Here is a 25,668-nt window from a genome sequence, read left to right as displayed (position 1 = left end):
GCAATTAAAGAAGAATGTGCAGGACAATGGAGCATGGAGAAATGAGCAGAGGGACCTGCTTTTGTGAAGATTACCACTACATTTAACACAATTTTAGTTTGTTTTTACATGTAGCAGTTGTAGATTTGTTGATATGGGAACATAGGAACAGAAGTATCAACAGTTCTAAAATTAATAATTAGGTATTGGAGTGGCTAGTTGAGCTGTTAATTTATACAAATGGATGCATTTCAGATAAACATGAACTATAATATACCTCCCAATCAGAATTTTAAAATGCATTCAAGATTGCCCCAGAATGAACTTGTATGGTAAACGCTTGAAGTGCTATTGAACAGACTTGGTAAGGAAAATGGTTGGGACATGGAATTCTCCAATTCACAAATTAACACTCTCGAATGATGCCCAACATTATATATTATTCCCATAGAGAAATGCATATTCTCCCTAGTTTCCTTCATCAGTTCCATATAATTTTATTGCAGTCTGTAGTTTGGTCTCAGTTATAGTTCTGTGCAAGGTTCTGGAATAGTCAAACATTACAAATGAGACTCTTAAGAAAAATATAAAATATTATCCTGGACAAAATTTTTGAAAATATAATTTTGTGGTTTTCTTCTCCTTTGCTAGTACCAGTTACCCTCTGGATGGTTTGAAGGATGGAATGGCCCAGCTGATGAATATCTCTTTTGTTAATGTTGTTCCTTGTTTGATCCACCAAGCAGCATGTTAGAGTGGTGGACTGAGAAGCCCCCCATTCCTTTTATATATTTCTTCACCAGCTGAATACTAAGACTTTAGGGAAAATATGATTGCAAGTGCCAGTGAAAACATGGTGATCTTGTCAATCTAATATAACAGCTTGCAAGCCAGCAGTGCTATTTAGTTTTAACAAACGAGACTGAACATACGATTGGGTTCAACATTCTACTGTCTTGTCAAATCATAATTTAGAACACATTAAAATTCTTAAAGTGCTCTCATCTTAATTGCTGTTATCAGTTATTTGATAAAATGGGATGCCATCGGTCCTCGCTGAGGCATTGAAGAGCATCGCAACAGGCATATTCACTGGTAGTAATTCTGCTCGTCCCTTTGGATGTTAATGTCTATATTAGTTCTACTTTTTTCTGAATAATCAGACATTTTTTCCTACTTGTTACAATATTTTAATGAAAAACTGATGTAATTCAATTCCAGCACAAATACAAAATCGCAGGTAAACTAATCTTACTCTCCCGCAATAACTAATGTTATGCCATATTGAAAGATTCTGCGTCACATAATTGACATTGGTTAACAATGTTTTGTAAAAAAAACAATTAAGGAATTGAGAGACCAATTTTTCTTAATTCTGGCATCTTGGCTTTCAGTAGTGCTATGTACGGATTTTGTTTTAGAAGAAGTTAACATTAATTTGAACTGACTGTTCATTTAAGATGGCACCCACCATGATGCAATAGTCAAAAAGCAATATCCAGTTTAGGCAAGAATTTTTTGAATTCATTAATTTCAGTAATGTAACACTGAGACCTAGGGCCGAGAAATAGTGCTCGTTAGCGCCCACTTTTGGGTACTGCGAGAAATGGGACTTGTTAGTGTTGAGTGCTACAAGTGCCCTTCAAGTTCCAAAGTAATATACCTGGCTTGCACGGACACTTGTGTGGCGATTCGCACCAGACACCATAGTGGTGCAGGTATTACCGTTTGCAGTGAATGTCCTCTGGAGGTATGCTAAACAGGCAAATCAGAGTGTCAATCACTGTGTATCGCTGCCTTGATGCCAGCAGTAGCATTTTGAAGCTCAACACTTCAATTGCGCACAGCTGAACATCCCCCTCCAAATCAGTACTATTTAAAGAGCTCATCAACTACTTACAGGTTAGTTGCTGGTTGATTTCTTCTGGCTGTTGGTATGGTTATACTGTTTTTGGTGCTTGGTTGTTTCAAGTTGCAGACGTCTACAGGGAATGATATGGCAGGTGCTGAAAGACTTCTTGCTGACTTCGAGGCTTCTGCACAAACCAGTTGCTAGCAGACATGGGTGCACTAGTAGGCATTCCCCTTGGAATATAGCATGACTTGGATAATGAACAAAAATGAAGCACAGCAGGACATCTTGTTAGAAAAGGGAAGAAGAGGATGGGGTGAAGGGTTCTTAGCAGAAGGCCATATCCCCCCAAGCTGTTGAGGAAACAGTTCTCCGACCTGAAATTCAGCAAGGACCAAGCACTGCTTCAATAAGGATGCCTTGCTGAATTGTACCACCTGCTGCAGCCACAACTGCAGCCTCAGAGCAGGATTCATTTGCCGATGAACTTCTACACATCTAGCTCCTTCCAGGCTAGAGCTGAAGATATTGATAACGTCTGGCAGTTTGCTGTCGACTGTTGCATAAGGGAGGCTATTGAAGTTCTTGAGCCAGAGAGCTAACTAGTCTAATGATGGCCATGAAACCATTGTCGATTGTTGTAAAAACCCATCTGCTTGATTCTGGATGGTTTTGAGCTTGAGTGTTGTTGGAGCTGCACCCATCCAGGCGAGTGGAGAGTATTCCACTCCTGACTTGTGCCTTGTAGATGGTGGACAGGTTTTGGGGAGTTAGGTGAGTTACACACCACAGGATTTCTGGCCTCTGACCTGCTCTTGTAGCCACGGGTATTTATATGACTATTCCAGTTCAGTTTCTGGTCAATGGTAATCTCCAGGATGTTGATAGTGGGGCTTTCAGCGATGGTAATGCCATTGAATGTCAAGGGGCGATGGTTAGAATCTCTCTTGTTTGAAATAGTCATTGTCTGGCACTTGTGTGGCACGAATGTTACTTGCCACTTATCAGCCCAAGCCCGGATATTGTCCCGGTCTTGCTGCATTTCTACATGGACTGCTTCAGTATCTGAGGAATCGCGAATGGTGCTGAACAGTGCGCAATCATCAGCGAACATCCCCATTTCTGATCTTATGATGGAGGGAAGGCCATTGATGAAGCAGCTGAAGATGGTTGTGCCTAGGACACTAACCTGAAGAACTCCTGCAGTGACATCCTGAAGCTGAGATGATTGATCTCCTGCAACCACAGCCATCTTCCTTTGCGCAAGGTATGACTCCAGCGGAGAGTTTCCCCCTGATTCCCATTGACTCCAGTTTTGCTATGGCTCCTTGATGCCATACTCGGTCAAATGCTGCCTTGATGTCAAGGGCAATCACTCTCATCTCACCTCTTGAGTTTAGCTCTTTTGTCCATGTTTGAACTAAGGCTGTAATGAGGTCAGGAGCTGAGTGGCCCTGGCAGAACCCAAACTGATTTATAAATAAATTTGTACCATATTGTATACAAGCGTTAACTAATAATAGTGCATATTCTTAGTACCTATCTTACATGTGCCTTTGCCTGTCCTAGTTGTCTTATGCAGTTGCAGATTGGCTGGCTCATGGAAGCCTGCTGACTTTCATTGGAGGAGACTGCAGATCGCCTGGAGGACGATCTTGAGCAGCTCGGGGTTTAGAAGGCCTGGTTGCAGGCTGCAGCATCATGGCATGGACAGCAATAGCCTGGGCTGGCTGGCTGACAGGCAACAGCGAGGACTCAGGTGGGAGGATGAATGCGGTCTTACTGAGAGAGGACAATAGCTTCATTCCATGGAGCCACTGCCACTCTCCGGGGGCCAGTGCCTCAGCATTCCTAGTAATCTTGCAGAGGACAGATTGCTGGAATGCTGTGATCCTACAGGCACCTTAGTATGCTGTAATCCACAGCCATCCACTGCTACTTTGAGGATGTAACAAGCAGGGTGGTAAATGGGGAACCAGTAGATGTGCATTTGGATTTCCAAAAGGCATTCAATAAGGTGTCACATAAAAGTTTACCATACAAGATAAGAGCTCACTGTGTTGGGGGTAATATATTAATTTGGATAGAGGATTAACTAACTAACAGGAAACAGTCAGGATAGATGGGTCATTTTCAGTTGACAAACTAACTCGTGGAGTGCCACCGGATCAGAGCTGGGGTCTCAACTATTTCTGATCTATGTTCATGACGTAGATGAAGGGACCGAGTGTATTGTAGCCAAATTTGCAGACGATAAAAAGCTAGGTAGGAAAGCAAGTTGTGAGGAGGACACAAAGTGTCTCCAAAGGGATATAGATAGGTTAAGTGAGTGTGCACAAATTTGGCAGATGGAATATAATGTGGGAAAATGTAAGGTTGTCTACTTTGGCAGGAAGAATAGAAAAGTTAAATAATACTTACAGTGAGAGACAGCAGGATCTGGGTGTCCTCTGACACGATTCTCAAAAAGTTAGCGTGCAGGTACATTAATAATACAGTAATAAGTAATTAGGAAGGCAAATGGAATGTTGGCATTTGCAAGGGGGATAGAGTATATAAGTAGGGAAGTCTTGCTATAACTGTACAGGGCATTGATGAGACTGCACCTTGAGTATTGTGTACAGTTTTGGTCTCCTTACTTAAAGAGGGATATACTTGCATTGGAAGCAGTTCAGAGAAGGTTCACTAGGCTGATTCCTGTGATGAAGGGACTACCTAATGAGGAAAGGTTGAGCAGGTTGGGCTTATATTCATTGGAGTTTGGAAGATTGAGAGGTGATCTGATTGAAGTGTATAAGATTCTGAGGGGGCTTGAAAGGGTAGATGCTGAGAGGATGTTCCCCTCGGGGAATCTAGAACTCGGGGGAACAGTTTCAAAATAAAGGGTCTCCTATTTAAGACTGAGATGAGGAATTTCTTCTCTGAGGTTCGTTATTCTTTGGTATTCTCTTCCCCAGTGAGCAGTGGAGGCTTAGTCATTGAATATATTCTCGGCTGACCTGGACTGATGTTTGATCTACAAGGGAGTCCAGGGTGATGGGAGGCTGGCAGGGAAGTGGAGTTAAGACTACAATCTGGTCTGTCATGATAATGAATGGCGGAGCAGGCTTGAGAGGCCGAATGGCCTACTCCTGTTTCTTATGATCTACGATCAGTGCAACATTAAATAGTGAAACAAAACCTTTCAATTCAAATGATCTTTTGAATAACTTTGAAGTATTTGTTTAACGTCAATGGTCGGTAAGGTTTTAGAAACAATAGTCAGGGAAAAAATCAACAGGCATTTGGACTTGAGTTACTTAAGGAGAGCCAGCATGGATTTGTAAAAGGCAGATCATGCTTCACTAATCTCTGCTACTTCATCAAAAAATTCTGTTAGGTTGATGAAGGGAATGTGGTGGATGTTGTCTATATGGATTTTAAAAAGGCATTTGGTAAAGTACCATATAAAAGCTGGTTAACAAAATTGAGGCTTATGGAATACAGGGTTAGTGTCCAATTGGATAAAAAAAAATTGGCTTAAGGACAGAAAGCAGTGAGTCATGGTAAATGGTTGTTTTTCGGACTGAAGAATGTTAGGCACTGGTATTCCCCAATGGTCAATGCTAGTACCACAGCTTTTTTGCTATACATAAATAACTTTGCTCTTGGAATACAGAATAGAATTTCAACATTTTCTGATAGCAAACTTGGAGGTGTGGAAGAAAATGAGGATGATATAAATTGCCTGCCACAGGACATAGGCTAGCAGAATGGGCAGATGAGTGACAGAGGGAATTTAATGCAGAGAAGTGTGAAGTGATGCATTTTGGCAGAACGGATAGAGTGAGGCAATATAGTCTTAATGGCATAGTTCTCAGGAGTGTGCAGGAACAGAGGGACCTAGGGGTGTGTGTGTGTGCATCAATCTTTGGAGGTGGTAGGACATTGAGAGAGTGGTTAGCAAAGCTTATGGGATCTTGGGGTTCATAAAGAGAGGCATAGAGAACACAAGCAGGGAAGTTATGCTGAACCTTTATGAAGCTCTGGGTAATTCCCAGCTCGAGTATTGTGTCCAGTTCTGGTCACCACATTTTAGGAAGCATGTGAGAGGGTGCAGAGGCGATTTACCAGAATGGTTCCAGGGATGGGGGATTTTAGTTAGAAGGTTAGGTTGGAATGCTTGTGGTGTTCTCCTTGAAGTGAAGGAGATTGAGGGGAGATTTGATAGAAGTGTCCAAGATTATGACAGGCTTAGATATGTTAGACAAGGAAAAACTGTTCCCATTAACTGCTGCAAGGTCTAGGGGAACCAGATTGAAGATTTTGGGCAAGAGATGCAGCGGGAATGCGAGGAAGAACCTTTCTGCCTACGAGGGTGGTGGAAGTGGAAACAGTCAATGATTTCAAAAGGAAATTGGGTGGCCACTTGATGGAAATAAACTTGCAGGGCTACAAGGAACAAACGGGTAATGGGACTGACTGGATTGTTCCATGGAGAGCGGCATTGACTCAATGGGCTAAATAGCTGTGGGACTCTTTGTATTTTCTGTAAAGGAAAACAGTGTTGGGTATTGTGTTGACAACACTACTTGGGTATATGCTAATGTGCTTCTACAGAAATTGCATACTTTTGGCATCCCAATTATACATGCAAGTATATATGATGTATTTTGCAATTGTGGAATGTCCACTGTTAGTGTTGTTGCCAAAAGAACAGCCGGATTAAAATTGGGTCTTTTGTGTGGTGGTTGGGGAGAAAGCAAAACATTCAGAATACCCTTTCTTGTTTGGCAAGAATGTAATCAAACTGTATCTGCCAGTATAACCAGGGAAGCATGAATTAGGATTATTCAGTGAATTAGTCACATTATATGTTGAAGTATACATATAGGATGGATTTATCATGCAATGTGGCTATACAGTAAAATAATTGCAGCACAACACAATAGGATGTGGGTTCCTCTACAGTTAATGATGTCTTGTGGGTTGTTCTTGGGAGGAAAGTCTGAGTGCACTTCTGTTATTACTTCATCTGCAAGCAGAGGCCTGAGAACATGTCATGTACCAACCACCTTCAGGCATTGATGTGAGAATATCTAATGAGGGGAAGAAAAATAGGAGGCCAGGCTAAAATCAAAGAACAAAAAGATTTTCATAGAATGATACAGCACAGAGGCAGGTCATTCAGCCCATCATGCCCATGTTTTGTTGGTGTGGAAGAACCAGAAAGAATCAGAGTTTCTATTTGGTGATTTCTATATAACTTGAAACATTTCCAATTGTGTCCTTTTCTTTAATTGGGCATGACCATTTAATAGCACAAAAAATGTCTGCAATACATAATCATTAATGGATGTTTATTTTGAGATCACAATCTGTGGAATGGAAAATTGTTAAAATGTTTCTCACCATCTTACCAGAAGTGAGCCTTAAATTATTCTGTCTAGCTTTTGATGACCAGATTCTTTAAAGGGAAGGAAACTATTGCTTTATTTTAATCAGCCCACAAAAGTCCCTAGTACTTCAAAGGAATGATGGAATGTAACCTGTTCCAAAATTACTTGATATGAAAATGAATTTTCTCACCGATAATCCAAAAAGCACAGAAGAAATCCAAGCTGTTGTGAAGACCTTTTTGACAGTTCGCCAGCATTTCTGTCCAAACAGCTTTGTTTTTTTTTAACCTACTCACTCTGGTTTATAGATTAGTCATATAGGTGAATCTTAATTCCTTATGATTTCAAGGGTATCTTCACTCGCTATGCAGAAAATCTTTCTATTCATTACTTCAGCTACTGAATCTGTCTTGTGGCTCTATAGGGCCATTCTCATGTTGCAAAGTGGTATAGTATCTCAATAACTACCAAGTGAATTCATTGAATAATAGAAGAACAATTAAATGAATAACCTTAACAACGAAAGAACAATAATAAATGGTTGCTTTCTAAATGCAAAGCTGTTATTTGATATATACAGTATTTGTTTCTTCATGTAGTCTTTCCAGTTCTGAAGGTTCCAACCAGCTTGACTCAACTTAACTTGAACAGTTTTCAACTCATTAATTTACTCCGAAAAGAATTGCCGTAACTACTTGAATTTAAATAACTGACAGCTGCATTCAAAAATAACTGCCAGTCATGCAGATAACTGAGCAGATCATATAGCATGGAGTTGCTTGAATATGGCTTGGCTCCTCCCTCAAACTTTGGAGGCAGTCAGCATTAGAATCGAGAGGAGCTGGGGACATAATTCTGACTGCAGCTATTTTTAAAGTTACCTCTTCTATTCAAGTTAAAGTGATGCCTGCAAGAGCTTCATTTTTGTTATTTTTATGTTGCAGTGTATGATGTGTAGATAATTGTACATTTTATTTGATAATGTATAGATAGTGAACAAATGCTGCTTCAAGATGTTTTCAGTGACAAGTTGTGCCACAAAGTGGGAGGGTGCGAGTTTTAATCTTAAAGTATCTGGTGACTATTAAGTGTTGCCTATGCCTTGACCTGATGAGGGAAAATCTACTGTTGCACAGCTCCTCAAAGTCAATTCAGAGTGACAATTGGCAGAGAGCTCCAGCTTAGTATGGGAAGAGAGATTGATCTACAAAATGGGGAAGAAAGATGTCTGAAGAGAAAAAGATATTCCGTTATGCAACTTTTCTTGTTTTGTTTGTGGATTTAACAGTATGGATCTGAGGAAAGTTCCAAGAGTGACAAATTAAAGAACTTAAAAGCGCACAAAGACTGATAAACCATTTAAGAAATATAATTTTCTTCTGTTTTTCTTCTCAGACCACAGAATTGTGGTGCTGTGCAAGAGCCTGCAGTTAACGGAGAGAGCACAGTGAATGGGGTGCGTGGTAATGCTAAGAGTAAACAGAAACATGCATCCAGGATACCTTCGCACTCAGCAAGTCCCAGTGGAATAGGTAAGTGCTAATGAAGTTCATTAGGGTTTTTAACCTTGTGTGGACTGTGCTGATCACTTTCCCAATTGCTATTCTTAAAAATAAAACATTTTCTTCATGAAATGAAGACACATTTCATGTTATCTGCCCTTTATTTTTGAAATCTTTGTGGAAAGTAGGATAGTTTACTCACAGATACAAGAGTACATTTTCCTTATGAACAAATTTTAAACTATTCACCTGTTGGTTATTTACCCACACAATGCATTTCTTGCTTATAGTCATCCAATCATTGTACTTCGCAAAAGATATTAAATAATTGTGGAATTTTTGAAGACTGTTACAGAATGGGCTCTGAAAAAAAATTCCAGAAAGTTGTTTTTTGTTTTGAATAATACAGAAGGAGGAATGCTCTTTGAGGCTATAATGTCTGATATTTACTAGAATATCATTTCGGTGGGGAAAAAGGGAAGCCCACTGGAAAGCAACAGCCAATTAGTTCTCTATTGGTACAGGAAGTTATGTGTAACTGTCCGAGCACAACCTCTAACAACCTAAACGTAACTGAAAAATATTTTATCCCATTTTGACCAAAGTCTGTGTGTGCTGACTCTAATTAGTCAATTAGACCTTTCTGAATGGGATATTGGGAACTGTCCATGTGTTTCTTTAATTTATCAATGTACTTGAAGTTTAAAAAATATAATTCAGCTTTAACCAAGCATATTGTAGATTAATTTTAAAAATGGATACAGTAGAAACCAATGTTCAACTTTATGTCCAATTATTTTTTTTTCATTGAAACATTTGATTTTCACCAGACTTGATGAGGGCAGTTTATGCAAATAATTGTTTCCTTCAAAATGCACTTTCTTGCAATAGCATTTGAAGCTGTAAACATGATTATGTGGCTTCAGTAAGTGAAAAATGCTATATTACATTTCATCTTTCATTTGACAAGTATGTCTTCTTGAAAAGCTGTCTTGCTGGGGCAACTGTCCATTAAGAAATAAAGTAGTGCTTTATTTAAAAGAAAAAGTCTATTAACGATATTAGAAGTTACCTGAGCTATGTGATTCTTGTTAGTAACTAATAATCCACTTGCGTGTTTTATAATTTGATAGTGGGCCTCATTAGATTAGTTTAGAATTGAGTGCTTTTTTTACTCTTTCATGGGATGTGAACATAGCTGGCATGGCCAGCATTTGTTGCCCATCCCTAATTGCCCTTGAGAGGGTGACAGTGAGCCGGCACCTTGAACCCCTGCAGTGCACCCACAGTGCTGTTAGTGAGACTGTTCTGGGTTCTTAACCCAGCGGCATTGAAGGAATGGCAATATAGTTCCAAGTCAGGATGGTGTGTGGCTTGGAGGGGAACTTGTAGGTGGTGGTGTTCCCATGCGTCTGCTGCACTTGTCCTTTTAGGTGTTAGAGTTCACACGTTTGGAAGGTGCTGTTGAAGGAGCCTTGGTGAGTTGCTGCAGTGCATCTTGAAGATGGTACAAGCTGCTGCCACTGTGTGCCGGTGGCGGATGGAGTGAATGTTTAAGGTCGCAGGTGGGGTGCCGATCAAGCGGGCTGCTTTGACCAGGGTGGTGTCGAGCTTCTTGAGTGTTGGAGCTGCACTCATTTAGGCAAGTGGAAAGTATTCCATCACACTCCTGACTTGTGCCTTGTAGATAATGTACAGGCTTTGGGGAGTCAGGTGAGTTACTCACCGCAGAATTCCCAGCCTTTGACCTCCTCTTGTAGCCACACTATTTATATGTCTGGTCCAGTTGAGTTTCTAGTCAATGGTAACCCTAGGATGTCGATGGTGGGGGAATCAGCAATGGTAATGCCATTGAATGTCAGGGGGAGATGGTTAGATTCTCTCTTGTTTGAGATGGTCATTGTCTGGCACTTGTTTGGTGCAATTGTCACTTGCCACTTGTCAGCTGAAGCCTGAATGTTGCCAGGTCTTTTTGCATGTGGGCATCTGAGGAGTCGTGACTGGTACTGAACACTATACAATTATCAGCGAACATCCCCAGTCTGACCTAATGTTGCAGGGCAGGTCATTGGTGAAGCAGCTGAAGATGATTGTGCCTGGGCACTCTCCTGAGGAACACCTGCAGTGACACCTTTCATCACTTTTTTGATAGTCGAGAGTAGACTGATGGGGCGGTTATTGGCCTGTTTGGATTTGTCCTTTTTGTGGATAGAACGTACCTGGGCAATTTTCCACTATTTCGGGTAGATACCACTGTGCTGGAACAGTTGGCTAGGGGCGTGGCTAGTTCACAGATCTTCAATACTACTGCCGGGATGTTGTTGGGCCCCATAGCTTTTGCTATATCCAGTGCCTTCAGTCATTTCTTGATATGACGCAGAGTGAATCGGATTGGCTGAAGACTGGCATCTGTGATGCTGGGCACCTCAGGACGAGGCTGAGATAGACCATTCACTCGGCACTTCTGGATGAAGATGTTTTCAAGTGCTTCAGCTTTGTCTTTTGCACTGATGTGTTGGGTTCCCCCATCATTGAGGATGGAGATGTTTGTGGAGCCTCTTCCTCTTGTTTGTTTAATTGTCCACCACCATTCACGACTTGATGTGGCAGGATTGCAGAGCTTTGATCTGATCTGTCGGTTGTGGGATCACTTAGCTCTGTCTATCACATGCTGCTTCAGCTGTTTAGCATGCATGTAGTACTGTGTTGTAGCTTCATCAGGTTGGCACCTCATTTTTAGATATGTCTGGTGCTGCTCCTGGCGTGCTCTCCTGCACTCCTCACTGAACCAGGGTTGATCCCCAGGCTTGATGGTAATGATAGAGTGAAGGTTCAGCCGGTCCATGAAGTTACAGATTGTGGTTGAATACAATTGTGCTGATGCCCCACAGCACCTCATAGATGACCTGTTTGGATTAATGGCATTTTACTTGTCCAATTAGATTTTGACTTTCAGGCAGTTTTTCTTAATCTCTCAATGCCGTTCATTTTGGGAATAATGTTCTGAATGGTGCTCACATTTCTTTTTGACTTTATTAAAGTACTTGGAAGCAAGCCGAAGGTAGTACCTACAATAATGGGGATCCAGAAATTATATTAGCACGCAGATAATTCTTTCAGAGGTTATCTGAACAAGTGATTGCTAAAGATAACTGTGCATTGAATAACCAGTGGCACTCTTTTTGAAAAATTGCTCATTCAACAGGGATGTTTCAGACCAATTTTTTTTGTGACAAGAATGCACTGTCGAAATCAAAATATCATCCAGCACCTAGCCATTTAATGCCATATTGAGATTTTTGTTCTTAAGGGCAGTAGGAAGGGGTAAATAATAAATCTCAATGCTGAATATAACACAAAATGATCCAAGTAACATGGCTTTATTATTAAAAATGATGAATCAGTTTCTTTCATTTTTACAGGTTTATTATAGACTGGACTGCTGAAGGTAATGCTAACATATATTTTCTTGAACAATCATCCAATCTAAGTTTATTTTCATATAATTTCAGCAAATGGAGAGACTACTTCAAATGAAAATGACAATGACACCTGGACTAATGGGTTAAATCCTGTCGCTCCACCAGCTGTAACGCCAGCCTCAGCCTCAGCCACCAGCCATTCAACCACTACCAACACAAGTCCTGCTAGTTCATCTACAGTTGGAGAGACATTAGAAGAAGCTCCTACCTTGACAGAACAGTCACGGACGTTAAACCTGGAAGCACTGCCTCCTGGGTAAGGATGTAGGAAAGTTTTTTTTAAGCCAGCTTTCACAGACTTTACCATTCACTGGGAAATAAACAACTTGTCTATTAATAGGTTTGGTCAGTGAGTGGAAAAATGTCGGCAGTCATGTTATACTTGGGCATTGGGTGATAAAAGTACTGCAGTATTACTCAGAGGATATGAGGAATTTTAACCAGTTAGAGGTGAATACTACATTGTATTGTAACAGAGCAGTATGTCTCCTGACTAAATGGTTTGAAGCAACAGTTTGTTCGCTTTGCTAATTTGATATTTAATTTTTTTTATAAACTAAACTTTTGAAAAATTAATTCTCAGGATGTGGGCGTCGCCTTCAGGAGCAGCATTCATTACCCATCCCTAGTTGCTCTGAGAGGGTGGTAGTGGTTTTCTTGAACTGCTGCTGTGCAGGGGTTTGATAAAATGGAGTGACTTGCTGGGCCACTTCAGAGTGCAGTCAAGAGTCAAACACATTGGTGTGGGATTGGAGTCGCCTATAAGCCAGACTGGGTAAGGAGGGCAGGTCTCTTTCCCTGAAGGATGTTAGTGAACAAATTGTGTTTTTCTGACAATCCGACATCTCCGTGGTCACTTTTACTGATAGTCAATTTTTATTTACAGATGTAAAACATTGATATGCAAGAGTTGTCAGAATGTTGCCAGCAGTATTCCAGAGAGGAAAAAATATCTTTTGTTACCTCAATCTTGTTCTTTTTTATTCCTTGACCTTAAACAGTTCTCCTTTAGCCAGAAAGGTAAAGTGGTCTGGGTTTCAGACTTCGCAGCAGCTTGTTTAAAGAAATGTTTTATAAAAAAGATGGTTAAAGGATGTGTGGAGCAGATTTGGGACCAAAAGGATGATCTTATGGAGGCTGACTGCATGACTAAGGTGCTAAATAAGTACTTTGCATCTGTCTTCACTAGAGGAGAGGAGCTGCCAGTATTATAGTAAAGGTGCAGGCAGTAGAGAAATTGGATAGGATTAAAATAGGTAAAAAGGAGATACTTAACAGTATCTGGCAGTCCTCAAAGTAGAAATGTCACCTGGTCTGTATGGGGTGTAGCTGAGGGAAGTAAGGGTGGAAATTGCAGAGGCTCTGGTCACAATCTTCCATTTCTCTTTAGATGTGGGAGTAGTGCCAGAGGATTGCAAATGTTATATCTTTGTTCCAAAAAGGGGAAAGCGATAAACCTGGCAATTACAGGCCAATCAGCCTAATGTCAGTGGTGGGTAAACTTTTAAAGACGTTGGGCAAGATTTTAATTCATTCAAAACACACCCACTTGCACAGAGTTAAAATCGGGCTCATAAATCCTGGACAAAATTAATTGGCACTTGGGTTTATAAATGAAAGCCAGCATGGATTTGTTTAAGGGAAATCATGTTTGACTAGCCTGATTGTAGAGAGTTGATGAGGGATGCAAAGCAGTGAAGCACAGTGGGATAGAGGAGCCTTTAAAAAAACGCATGGGAAACACAGGCAGAGCAGCAATGCACAGCAGGAAAGAGGAGCCTTTAAAAAAGCACAAGATGCACCAGCAGCAGGGGTGGCGGCAGACCTGGGTAGAGACTGAGCACAATGACTGAAGAGTTAAAGGAGGGGAGGGAGCCTGCAGCAAAATCACCAAGAACAAAAGCAACATCTGCAGAACAGCTATAGTGACATCACAACCAGGGAATGAGCTAATTGGTGAGTAGCTGGTAAGTGTTTCGAGTTAATAATCTGGAAAGTAAAGGCATGGTAGGCAACCTCAACCCTGTGGAATGCACATCCTGTGTCATGTGGAAAATCCTGGATGCTTCTCATGGCCTGGGCAACCATGTGCAGGAAGTGTTGCGAGATCGAGTAGCTCAAGCTCTGGGTTTTGGAGCTTGAGCAGTGATTGGAGTCGGTGCAGGGCATCCGCGAGGCTGAGCACTTGGTGGCTACTATGTTTCTGGAAGTGGTCACTGCAAAGCTTAAAAATGTGCATGCAGAGATGGAATGGGTGGCTGCCAGAAGGACAAAGAGGAACAGGCATACAGGGTACGGACCCCATGAGTGCATCTTGCTCTCCAACTGCTATTCTCTGAATACAACTGAGAGTGATGGTTCCTCTGCGGAGTGCAGACAGAGCCAAGTCCATGGCACCAAGGGTGGCTCAGCTGCACGAAGTGGAAGAGCAATAGTGGTAGGTGATTCGATTAGTGAGGGGAACAGACGGGCGCTTCTGCGGCCACAATCGTGACTCCAGGACAGTATGTTGCCTCCCTGGTGCCAGGGTCAAGGATGTCACAAAGAGCTGCTACATGACATTCTGAGGGAGAAGGGTGAACAACCAGAGGTTGTGGTCCATATGGGTACCAATGGCACAGGTAGAAAGAGGGATGAGGTCCTGCAGGCAGTGTTTAGGAAGCTAGGGGAGAGATTGAAAAGCAAGACCTTAAAGGTGATAATCTCTGGATTACTTTTGGTGCCACGTGCTAGTACGTACTAAAGTAGGTAGAGCTTATGAATGTGTGGGAAGGCTTTAGATTCCTGAGGCACTGGGACTGATTCTGGGGGAGGTGGGGCCTGTACAAGCCGGGCAGTTGCACCTCAACAGGGCCGGGGCCAATAACGTGTTAGCAGCAGGAAGGTCCCCCATGTTGACTCTGCCTGATTGCATTTTGCCACCAGCGCATCATCTACTTACAAGTCATAAGATCATAAGAAATAGAAGCATGAGTAGGCCATTTGGCTTGCTCCACCATTCAGTAAAATTATGGATGATTTGATTGTGGCCTTAACTCCACTTTCCTGCCTGCCCCACCGCGCCACTCCCCCACCCGCACCCCCATAACTCTTGACTCCCTTAAAGATCAAAAATCTGTCTAATTCAGCCTTGAATATATTCAATGATCTAGCCTCCACTGCTCTCCGGGGAAGAGAATTCCAAAGATGAACGACCCTCTGAGAGAAGAAATTCCTCCTCATCTTTGTCTTAAATGGGCGACCCCTTATTTTGAAACTGTGCCCCCTAGTTCTGGATTCCCCCACAATGGGAAGCATTCTCTCAGCATCTACCCTTTCAAGCCCCCTCAGATTCTTATATGTTTCAATGAGATCAACCTCTCATTCTTCTAAAGTTCAATGAGTATAGGCCCAACCTGCTCAATCTTTCATCATAAGACAACCCCTTCAGCCCAGGAGTCAGTCTGGTGAACCTTCTCTGAACTGCTTCCATTGCAAGTATATCTCTCCTTAAGTAAGGTGACCAAAACTGTACACAGTACTCTAGATGCAGTCTCACCCTGTACAGTTTAGCAAAACTTCCCTACTTTTATACTCCAGCCCCCTTGCAGTAAAGGCCAATATTTCATTTGCCTTCCTAATTACTTGCTGTACCTACATGATAACCTTTTGTGATTCATGTATGAGGACACCAGATCCCTCTGTACCACAGCATTCTGCTTTTTCTCTCTTTGTTAATAATCTGCTTTTCTATTCTTCCCGGCAAAGTGGACAACCTCACATTTTCTCTCATTATACTCCATCTGCCAGATTTTTGCCTGCTCATTTAATCTATCCATATCTCTTTGCAGACACTGTGTATCCTCCTCACAACTTGCCTTCCTACCTATCTTTGTATTGTGCACAAATTTGCCTACAATACTTGGTCCCTTCATCTAAGTCATTAATATAGATCGTAAAAAGTTGAGGCCCCAGCACTGATCCCTGTGGCACTCCACTAGTTAGTTTGCCAACCTGTAAATGCCCCATTTATTCTGACTCTTTGTTAGGTAGCCAATCCTCTATCCATGCTAATATATTACCTCCAACACCATGATCTCCTATCTTGTGCAGTGACCTTTTAAGTGGCATCTTATCAAATACCTTTTGCAAATCCAAATACACTACATCTGCTGGTTCCCTTTTATCCACCCTGCTTGTCACATCCTCAAGAACCCTAATAAATTTGTCAAACACTATTTCCCTTTCATAAAACCATGTTGACTCTACTTGATTGTATTATGATTTTCTAAATGTCTTACTGCTATTTCATAATGGATTCTAGCATTTTTCCAATGACAGATGTTAGGCTAACTGACCTATAGTTTCCTGCTTTCTGTCTCCCTTCTTTCTTGAATAGAGGTGTTACATTAGCTATTTTCCAATCTGCTTGGACCTTTCCAGAATCTAAGAATTTTGGACAATTACAACCAATGCATCTGCTATCTCTACACCCGAGGACACAGGCCATCAGGTCCAGTGGGCTTGTCAGCCTTTAGTCCCATTAGTTTTCCTAGTACTTTTTCTCTAGTGATAGTGATTGTTGCAAGTTCCTCCCTCCCTTTTGCCTCTTGATTTTCTACTACTTTAAGGATGCTTTTTGTGTCATCTGCTGTGAAGACAGATACAAAATAATTGACTTTATTTCTGCCATTTCCTTGCTTACCATTATTAATTCCCCAGTCTCATCCTCTAAGAGACCAACTTACTTTAGATACTCTCTTCCTTTTTATCTACTTGTAGAAGCTTTTGCTGTCTGTTTTCATATTTCTTGCTAGTTTGCTCTCATACTCTAATTTCTCCCTCTTTATAATTTTTTTGAACACCATCTGTTGGGTTCTATAATTTTCCCAATATTCTGGCCTACCACTAATATTTGCAGCGTTGTGTACCTTTTCTTTCAATTTGATACCATCCTTAACTTCCTAGCGGCCAGGGATGGTGCATCCTTCTCATAGTCTTGCTTTCTCAACGGAATATATCTTTGTTGAGAGTTCTGAAATATCTCCTTAAATGTCTGCTACTGCTTCTCTACTGGCTTACCTTTTTAACTTCTCTTCCCAGTCCACTTTAGCCAACTCTGTCTACATACCCTTGTAATTGCCTTTATTTATGTTTAAGGCACTGGTTTCAAGCCAAAAGTTGAAACTGAATGTGAAATTCTATCATGTGATGATCACTGTTCCCCAGAGGATCCTTCACTATGAGGTCATTTATTAATCCTGTCTCATTACACATTACCAGGTCTAAAAAAGCCTGTTAATTGCTGGTTGATTACTTCTGGCTGTTACTACAATTCTGTACATTTGTGGTGCTTTCCATAGTTGTTTCAAGTTTGAAAAGTCTACACGGAGTGGTGTAACAAATGTTGAAGTGCATTTTGCTGACTTAAAGGCTTTTGCGCACTTATTCCCAGATATGGATCTCTAGTTGGCCTTCCTCTTGGAATACAGCATTCCTGGAAGAATGAACAGAAGTCACACAGAGCAGGACAGGCTGCTAGAAGTGGGAGGAGTCAGAGTCATTTACGGCACAGACGGAAGCCATTCATCCCATTGAGTCCATGCCAGCTCTCCATGGAGCAATCCAGTCAGACCAACTCCCTGCTCGATCCCCATAACCCTGCAAGTTTATTTCCTTCAAGTGCCCATCCAATTTCCTTTTGAAATCATTGATTTTCTCCGCTTCCACTGCACTTGTGGGCATTGAGTTCCAGGTCGTTACCACTCACTGCGTATAAAAGTTCTTCTGACTATTCCCCCTGCATCTCTTTTCCAAAACCTTCAATCTGTGTCCCCCAATTCTTGTACCATTAGTTAATGGCAACAGTTTTTCCTTATCCATCTTATCTAAGCCTGCCCTAATCTTGTACACCTCTATTAAATCTCTGCTCAATCTCTTTTGCTCTAAGGAGACTAGCACCAGATTTTCCAAACTGACCTTGTAACTAAAGTCCCCTATCCCTGGAATCATTCTGGTAAATCTCCTCTGAACCCTCTCAAGGAACCTCAAATCCTTCCTCAAGTGTGGTGACCAGAAATGGATGCAGTACTCCAGTTGGGGCCTAACCAGGGCTATATAAAGGTTCATCATATCTTCTCTGTTTCTGTACTCAATGCCTCTATTTATGAAGCCCAAGATCCCATATACTTTACGAACCACTCTCTCCATATGTCCTGCCATCTTCAAATATCAATGCACATACACCCCCAGGTCCTCTGTTCCTGCACACTCTTTAGAACTGTGCCATTAAGTATATATTGTCTCCCTATTTTGCCAAAATTCATTACCTCAGACATGTCGGTATTAAATTCCATCTGCCAACTGTCTGCCCATTCTGCAAGCCTGTCTGTGTCCTGTTGCAGGCGGTTCATATCATCCTCACTGCCACACTCGCAAGTTTGGTGTCATCGGAAAATATTGAAATTTTACTCTGTATTTTGAGATCCAAGTCACTTTATATATAGCAGAAAAAGCAGTGGTCCCAGCACTGACCCTTGGGGAACACCACTGTCTACCATCTTGCAGTCTGAAAAACAACCATTTACTATGACTTGCTGTTTTCTGTCCTTAAGCCACTTTTTTATCCAATTGGACACTGACCCTCTTATTCCATGAGCTTCGATTCTGTTAATGAGCCTTTTATGTGGTATCTATCAAACGCTTTCTTAAAATCCATATCGACAACATCCACCGCATTCCTTTCATCACCCTTCTCTGTTACTTCCTCAAAAAATTCAATTAGATTAGTCAAGGACGGGGAGATGGGCTCTCAGCAGGCGACCGTATCAGCCCTTGGTAATCAGGAAATAATTCTCCTATTTGAACCTCAGCGCGGAACAATGTGTGACATGCCGTTGCTTCACTAAAATCATGCACATCACTGAAATCTGCTAAATGTTGCAGCCACAACTGCAACCTCAGATTAGGGTGAGGACCACATTGCCAATGGCTCTGAATGGTAATGACTGTGCTGTCACAGTGAACTTGTATGTCTCTGGCTTCTTCCAGGTTGAAGATATTAGCCATATCTTGCAGTTTGCCATTCACTGTTGCCTAAAGAAGGCTCTCTATTCAAAGAGAGTTACCTTCATTTCATTCTCTCTCACTGGAGAAAAGCAGGGGGAACGCACAGGGATTTGCTAGGATTGCAGGGTGCCATTTACTGCACACACTGCCTTGTGTGCACCACATGTCAACTTTGCCATGTACCAAAACTGAAAGGGATTCCACTCCGTCAACAGCCAGCAGCTGTGTGACCATAGCGCATCATGTAGGTCAATGTCTGGTATCCTGCAGAAGTCATGATGCTTTCATTCTATAGCAGTCTGCTGTGTTAGCTGCATTTGAAGCACCACAGCAAACCAGGATTATCTTCTGATGCCATGGCTCATAACTGCAATTCGCAACCTACACCTAGGTGTGCAGTGTGGATACAATGAGAGCCACTCTGCCACATGAAATGTGATCGAGCAGACGATTGGTGTGCTAAGACAATGATTCCCCTGCCTGGACTGCTCTGGAGGAGCCCTGCGATTTCTGGTGGTTTGCTGCATAATCTCACTAACATGAAGTACAGACAGCACTTGCCACTAGCTATCAGATGAGAAGCTGAGGAGTAGGAGCACAAGGAAGAGGAAGGGAGGCGGCAACCTAGAAAGCCACTTTCTGCCTGCATCGTACCTGGAGATCTCATTCAAATGTGCAAGAATGGCAGCTCAACATCCCTGGATGTAGAGTTTTCAGGCAGGATAGAGAGGGCAATAAAGGACTGGGTGTAGCATTATAGGTTAAAGAATCAACTACAGCTGTGAGGAGGGATGGTATGTTAAATCACAGTGCACAGTGTGCACCAGAATGCACAGTGGCAGCAGTGTGTACCATCTACAAGATGCACTGCAGCAACGCACCAAGGCTCCTTAGACAGCACCTTCCAAACCCACGACCCCGAAGGACAAGAGCAGCAGATGCATGGGAACATCACCACCTGCAAGTTCCCATCCAAGTCACACACCATCCTGACTTGGAACTATATCGCCGTTCCTTCACTGTCGCTGGGTCAAAATCCTGGAACTCCCTTCCTAACAGCACTGTGGCTGTACCTACCTCACATGGACTGCAGTGGTTCAAGAAGGCAGCTCACCACCACCTTCTCAAGGACAATTAGGGATGGGCAATAAATGCTGGCCTAGCCAGTGATGCCCACAGCCCATGAATGGATTTTTAAAAATGAATTATCAAATGAGGCCATATGGGTTGAACTCAGAAATAAAAAAAAGGGGCCGCCACATTACTAGGAGTGTACTCTATAGACCCCCAAATAGTGAGAGGGAGATCGAAGAACAAATTTGTAGGCAAATTTCTGAGTGCAAAAACAATAGGACAATAATAGTTTGGGATATCAACTACCCTAATATCAATTGGGATACAAACAGTGTGAAGGGCACAACATTCTTGGACTGCATTCAAGAGAACTTTTTTTAGCCAGCACGTGAGGTGATCTGGCGAAAATGGACTGGATACAGCTACTTGAAGGAAAATCAGTGGCAAACCAGTGGGAGGCATTCAAAAGCGAGATTCTACGGGCAGTGTCGACATGTCCCCACAAAGAAAAAGGGTGGTACTGCCACATCTACAGCCCTGTAGTTATCTAGAAGCATACAGGGTAAGATAAAACAGGAAAAGAAAGCTTATGGCAGTCACAAAAAACATAATACTTTTGAAAGCCTGGAGGAGTATAGAAAGTGCAAGGGTGAAGTAAAAAAGGAAATTAAGAAAGCAAAGAGAGGACATGAAAAAATATTGGCAAGTAAAATCAAGGAAAACCCAAAGATGTTTTATCAGTACATTCAGAGCAAGAGGATAACTAAGGAAAGGGTAGGGCCTATCAGAGATGTACAAGGTAACTTGCGCATTGATGCGGAAGATGTGGGCAGGGTTCTTAATGAGTACTTTGTCTCTGTCTTCACAAAGGAGAGGGATGATGCATACATTATAGTTAAAGAGGAGGAATGTGAAATATTAGATACAATAAGCAAAATAAGGTGGGAAGTATTATAGGCGCTGACATCCTTGAAAGTGGATACATCACCAGGGCCAGATGGATTGTATGCCAGGCTGTTGAAGGAAGCCAGGGAGGAAATAGCGGATGCTCTGAGGATCATCTTTAATCCTCACTAGATACAGGCGAGGTACCAGAGGATTGGACGTTGTACCATTATTTAAAAACGGTGCGAGGGATAGGCCAAATAATTATAGGCCATTTAGTCTGACCTCGGTGGTGGGCAAATGATTGGAATCAATTCTGAGAGATAGGATAAACTGTCACCTAGAAAGGCACGGATTAATCAGGGATAGTCAGCATGGATTTGTTAAGGGACAGTTGTGTCTGACTAACTTAACTGAATTTTTTGAGTAAGTAACGAGGACTGATGAGGGTAGTGTAGTGGATGTTGTCTACATGGATTTTAGTAAGGCACATGACAAAGTCCCTTGGTCAGACTGGTCAGAAAAGTAAAAGCCCATGGGATACAGGGGAATGTGGCGAGTTGGATCCAAAATTGGCTCAGTGACAGGAAACAAAGGGCAATGGTTGACAGATGTTGTGAATGGAAGGTGGTTTCCAGTGGTGTTCCACAGGGCTCAGTGTTGGGTCCCTTGCTGTTTGTGCTATATATTAATGATTTGGACTTAAATATGGGAGGCATGATTGGGAAATTTGCTGATGACACAAAAATTGGCCATGTAGTTGATAGTGAAGAGGATAGGTGTAGACTCCAGAATGATGTCAATGGTTTATTTGAGTGGGCAGAAAAATGGCAAATGGAATTCAATCCGGACAAGTGTGAGGTAATGCATTTGGGAAGGGCAAACAAAGCAAGGGAATACACAATAAACGGGAGGATATTGAGAGGTAGAGGAAGTGAGACACCTTGGAGTGCAGATAGATAAAGTGGTGAAGAAGGCATATGGAATGCTTTCCTTTATTGGCCGAGGTATAGAATACAAAAGCAGGAATGTAATGCTGGAGCTGTATAAAAGGCTGGTTAGGCCGCAGCTGGAGTATTGCGTACAGTTCTGGTCACCACATTACAGGAATTACATAATTGCTCTGGAGAGAGTACAGAAGAGATTTGCAAGAATGTTGCCAGGGCTTGCAAATTGCAGCTTTGTGGAAAGATTGGATAGGCTAGGGTTGTTTTCCTTAGAACAGAGGAGGGTGAGGGGTGTACAAATTATGAGGGGCCTAGATAGAGGAGACAGGAAGGACCTGTGATTTATGGTGATTGGTAGAAGGATTAGAGGGGACATGAGGAAAAACTTTTTCACCCAGAGGGTGGTGGGTATCTGGAATTCACTGCCAGGATCGGTGGTGGAGGCAGAAACCCTTAACTCATTTAAAAGGTACCTGGACATGCTTCTGAAGTGCTGTAACCTGCAAGGCTACGGACCAGGTGCTAAAAGGTGGGATTAGGTTGGGCGGCTAGTTTTTTTCAGCCAGCGCAGACACGATGGGCTAAATGGCCTCTTTCTGTGCTGTTACTTTTCTATAGTTCTATGATACCAGTAACCGCAACCCCAATCCCTCCTTCATGAACAGTCACACACACCTTACCTATCTCTAGCCCTGACCATCACATTGTCTGCTTGTCAACAATGCACAAATAAAAGCCACCCCAAAAACATTCCAAACCAAATTTATAAATGAAGTCATGCCATATTTCATATAATTATAAACTAATCATCCTTGTGCATTCCATTAGTGCTTGTCCTCCAGGTGCTTTTCCCTGCCCTACTGACTTATATGGTGCTACCCCAGTGGCTGCGGCATGGCTGGTGGAGGCCTGCTGACTTTCAGTGCAGAAGTTTGCAGCTGTGATACAAGCTCTACGCCAAGCTCTATGTGAAGTTGGTGACAGACTCCTCCATATTCCTTGACATTGAACGCAGCCTTCCTGGCAGTCTTCCCATTGCACCAAGCATTTCATTGTCTATACCCAGCAGCCGCCTTTAGCCTGATGCATTAAGGTCCTCATCTGAGTCCTTTGCAGCAGAACTGATGTGTGACCCCTGCACTAGCTGTAGCACATTCAAGCTTGGTGTTTCATGACGTGCAAATCCTGCCTATAATCTAAGCCCTAAGGCACATGCAGTGTCAGTATCTGAGCTGGTGGCTGCAAGAGTGAAATCAAGTGACAGTGTGTCATCATCATCATCACTCTTCTCTTGGTTTTCCTCCACTGCCTGGCCTGGTATCTAAAAGATACAAGAGTAAGGTTGTTGTGAGGGGAGGGAGGGAAGTTAGAGCTACATGCTCTTGCCATCCACGCCTTTTTTTCAGGGGCTCTCCACTTTAGCCCCTGCTGTTTTTCCTGCAAGTCAGTTGAGCAAAATAGTGCTGATTTTTGGTTAAATTTTAACCTCACGACCACATGACAAACCTCAATTTTTGTAGCGAGTTTATTTTAGTTGCTGTATTCTAATGCGTACAAAATGGCTTTTTATTTTTCTTGAAAATAATGTCTGAGTATAGTAACAAAGCAATGGAAAATGTTTATTTTTATCTGCATTTTCAATTCATAATTTTTATACAAATAATTAGTGCATGAATATAAAAGTAAGGAAGTGCTGTTGAATTTGTACAAAACTTTTTTGTGAAGGCCATAGAGTATTTCATGCACTTCTGACACTCCAAGATAGGATAGATATGAGTGGCATGAAAAATGCAAAGATTCACTGCAGTGATATAAGGGAGCAATAAGAGATTATAGTTATGAATAAACTTTTGATAAAATGGCTAAGGGGTTTCTCATGGAAGCTTTCCAATTTATGAAAGGTTAAGAAAGTGAATAATGAAATTTTTTCCACTGATTGATAAATTGGTGGCAAAGAGGGATATACTCATTTACTCAAGCAAGGGTAGGTTAGAAATTTTCTTTCCACATAGAGAGGTCTATTGTAACATGGAATATTTTAGAAGTGCCTTTTGAGACATAGGCTGTGGCATCCATTAAAAGTGAATTGGATAAGTATTTGAAAGGAAGAATATAAAAGGTTACAGTGAAATGAGATTAGAATAGACAGCTCCAGTCAAAGAGCTACCATAAATTTGATGAAATTATCTATTTTTTACTTTCCATTAACCAATTTGGCTGCAAAATAAAAGTCCCCAGACGCCCATAATAAATTCACAGTTATGATCAAACAATACAAACACAAGCACAATGGGACTAAAATGCAGCAATGATATTAAAACACTGTGTTAGCTTTCCAGTCCCAACTAATATTTGGAGGAAGCTGCCTTCAAAGGAGAAAGCTTTACTTGTTTTGGCTTCTGAATGTTCTGACAAGGGAACACTTCAGGTCAGAAAAAAGACTTGCATTTAGACATGCACAGGACGTCCCAAAGTGCTTTACAGCCAGTGAAATACTTTCGAAGTGTAGTCACTGTTGTAATATAGGAAATGCAGCAGCCATTTTGTACGCAGCAAGCTCTTGCAAATAGCAATGTGATAATGAGCAGATAATCTGTTTTACTGATGTTGATTAAGGGATAAATGTTGGCCAGGACACCGTGATAACTCTTCTTCGTAAAAGTGACATGGGATCTTTTACGCCCACCTGAGAGGGTAGACGGGCCCTTGGTTTAATGTCTCATCTGAAAGTGCACCTCCGTCAGTGCAACACTCCCTCAGTAGTTCACTGGAGCGTCAGCCTTGATTTTGTGCTCAAGTCCTGGAGTGGAGCTTGAACCCACAATCTTCTGACTCAGAAGCAAAAGTGCTACCAACGTAGTTGACACTTGTGTGAAGGTTATAAAGATAATACCTGCCAATGTCTCCTGTAGCAGGTGGCTGTATCGGCATAAACCTGATTCAGACTGGTAGAAAGGAGGTTTTTCACTAGGCTTTCCTTACTGCCACTAATCTCATTCAGATTAAGGAACATTCTATTGCAATGGCATCACATTGCATCATGGTCGTCATACGTGATCGGATTGGTTACCCTTTGTATTGACTTTCTGATGGAGCAACACAACCTCAATTCTAACATGCATGCAAGGTCACATTTCATAGCCAATGTACACTCATGCTTCTCCCTTGCCATGAATTCACATGGGGACCAGTGGTACTGTTTCAAAGTAAATGCCGGATTGTGATACATGGACCACCCTCCACATCTAGCTTAACAATATAAAAGGCCCTAATGTAAGAGAGGAAGGGGAGTCCAGGCTAGCAGAAACTGTTCTACATTGTTAGCCCAGGCCCCGGCAACAAAACATTGAAACAAGTCGTGGGGAAGTCGACAGCCGAGTAAATACCTCTGTGCCAAATGAACGAGAACATTGTGGTGTTGGAATGGTGAGAAAATATGTCAATTATATACAGGAAAAAGAGGTAATACGAACAAATTAGCGACTACGTTCTTCAAGAACTCCTCAATTTCTTTAAACTAGA

The 25,668-nt window shown here is 41.9% G+C and overlaps 1 protein-coding gene across 4 annotated transcripts in view; it reads left to right on the top strand.

Moving 5' to 3' along the window:
* Positions 1 to 25,668, top strand: part of wwp2 (WW domain containing E3 ubiquitin protein ligase 2) — a 277,512-nt gene that overhangs the window by 150,294 nt on the left and 101,550 nt on the right. For all 4 annotated transcript variants that reach the window (XM_068049205.1, XM_068049206.1, XM_068049203.1 and 1 more), the window contains exons 7-8: positions 8,605 to 8,741; positions 12,224 to 12,449. In XM_068049205.1, the coding sequence (XP_067905306.1) occupies positions 8,605 to 8,741; positions 12,224 to 12,449 (363 nt within the window). The remainder of the gene's footprint in view (positions 1 to 8,604; positions 8,742 to 12,223; positions 12,450 to 25,668) is intronic.

This window comes from Heterodontus francisci, chromosome 17, assembly GCF_036365525.1.
Source record: "Heterodontus francisci isolate sHetFra1 chromosome 17, sHetFra1.hap1, whole genome shotgun sequence".
In the NCBI taxonomy this organism is placed as follows: Eukaryota; Metazoa; Chordata; class Chondrichthyes; order Heterodontiformes; family Heterodontidae; genus Heterodontus; species Heterodontus francisci.
The sequence above is the reverse complement of the archived record's forward strand: the minus strand, read 5'-3'. Positions and strand labels throughout refer to the sequence as shown.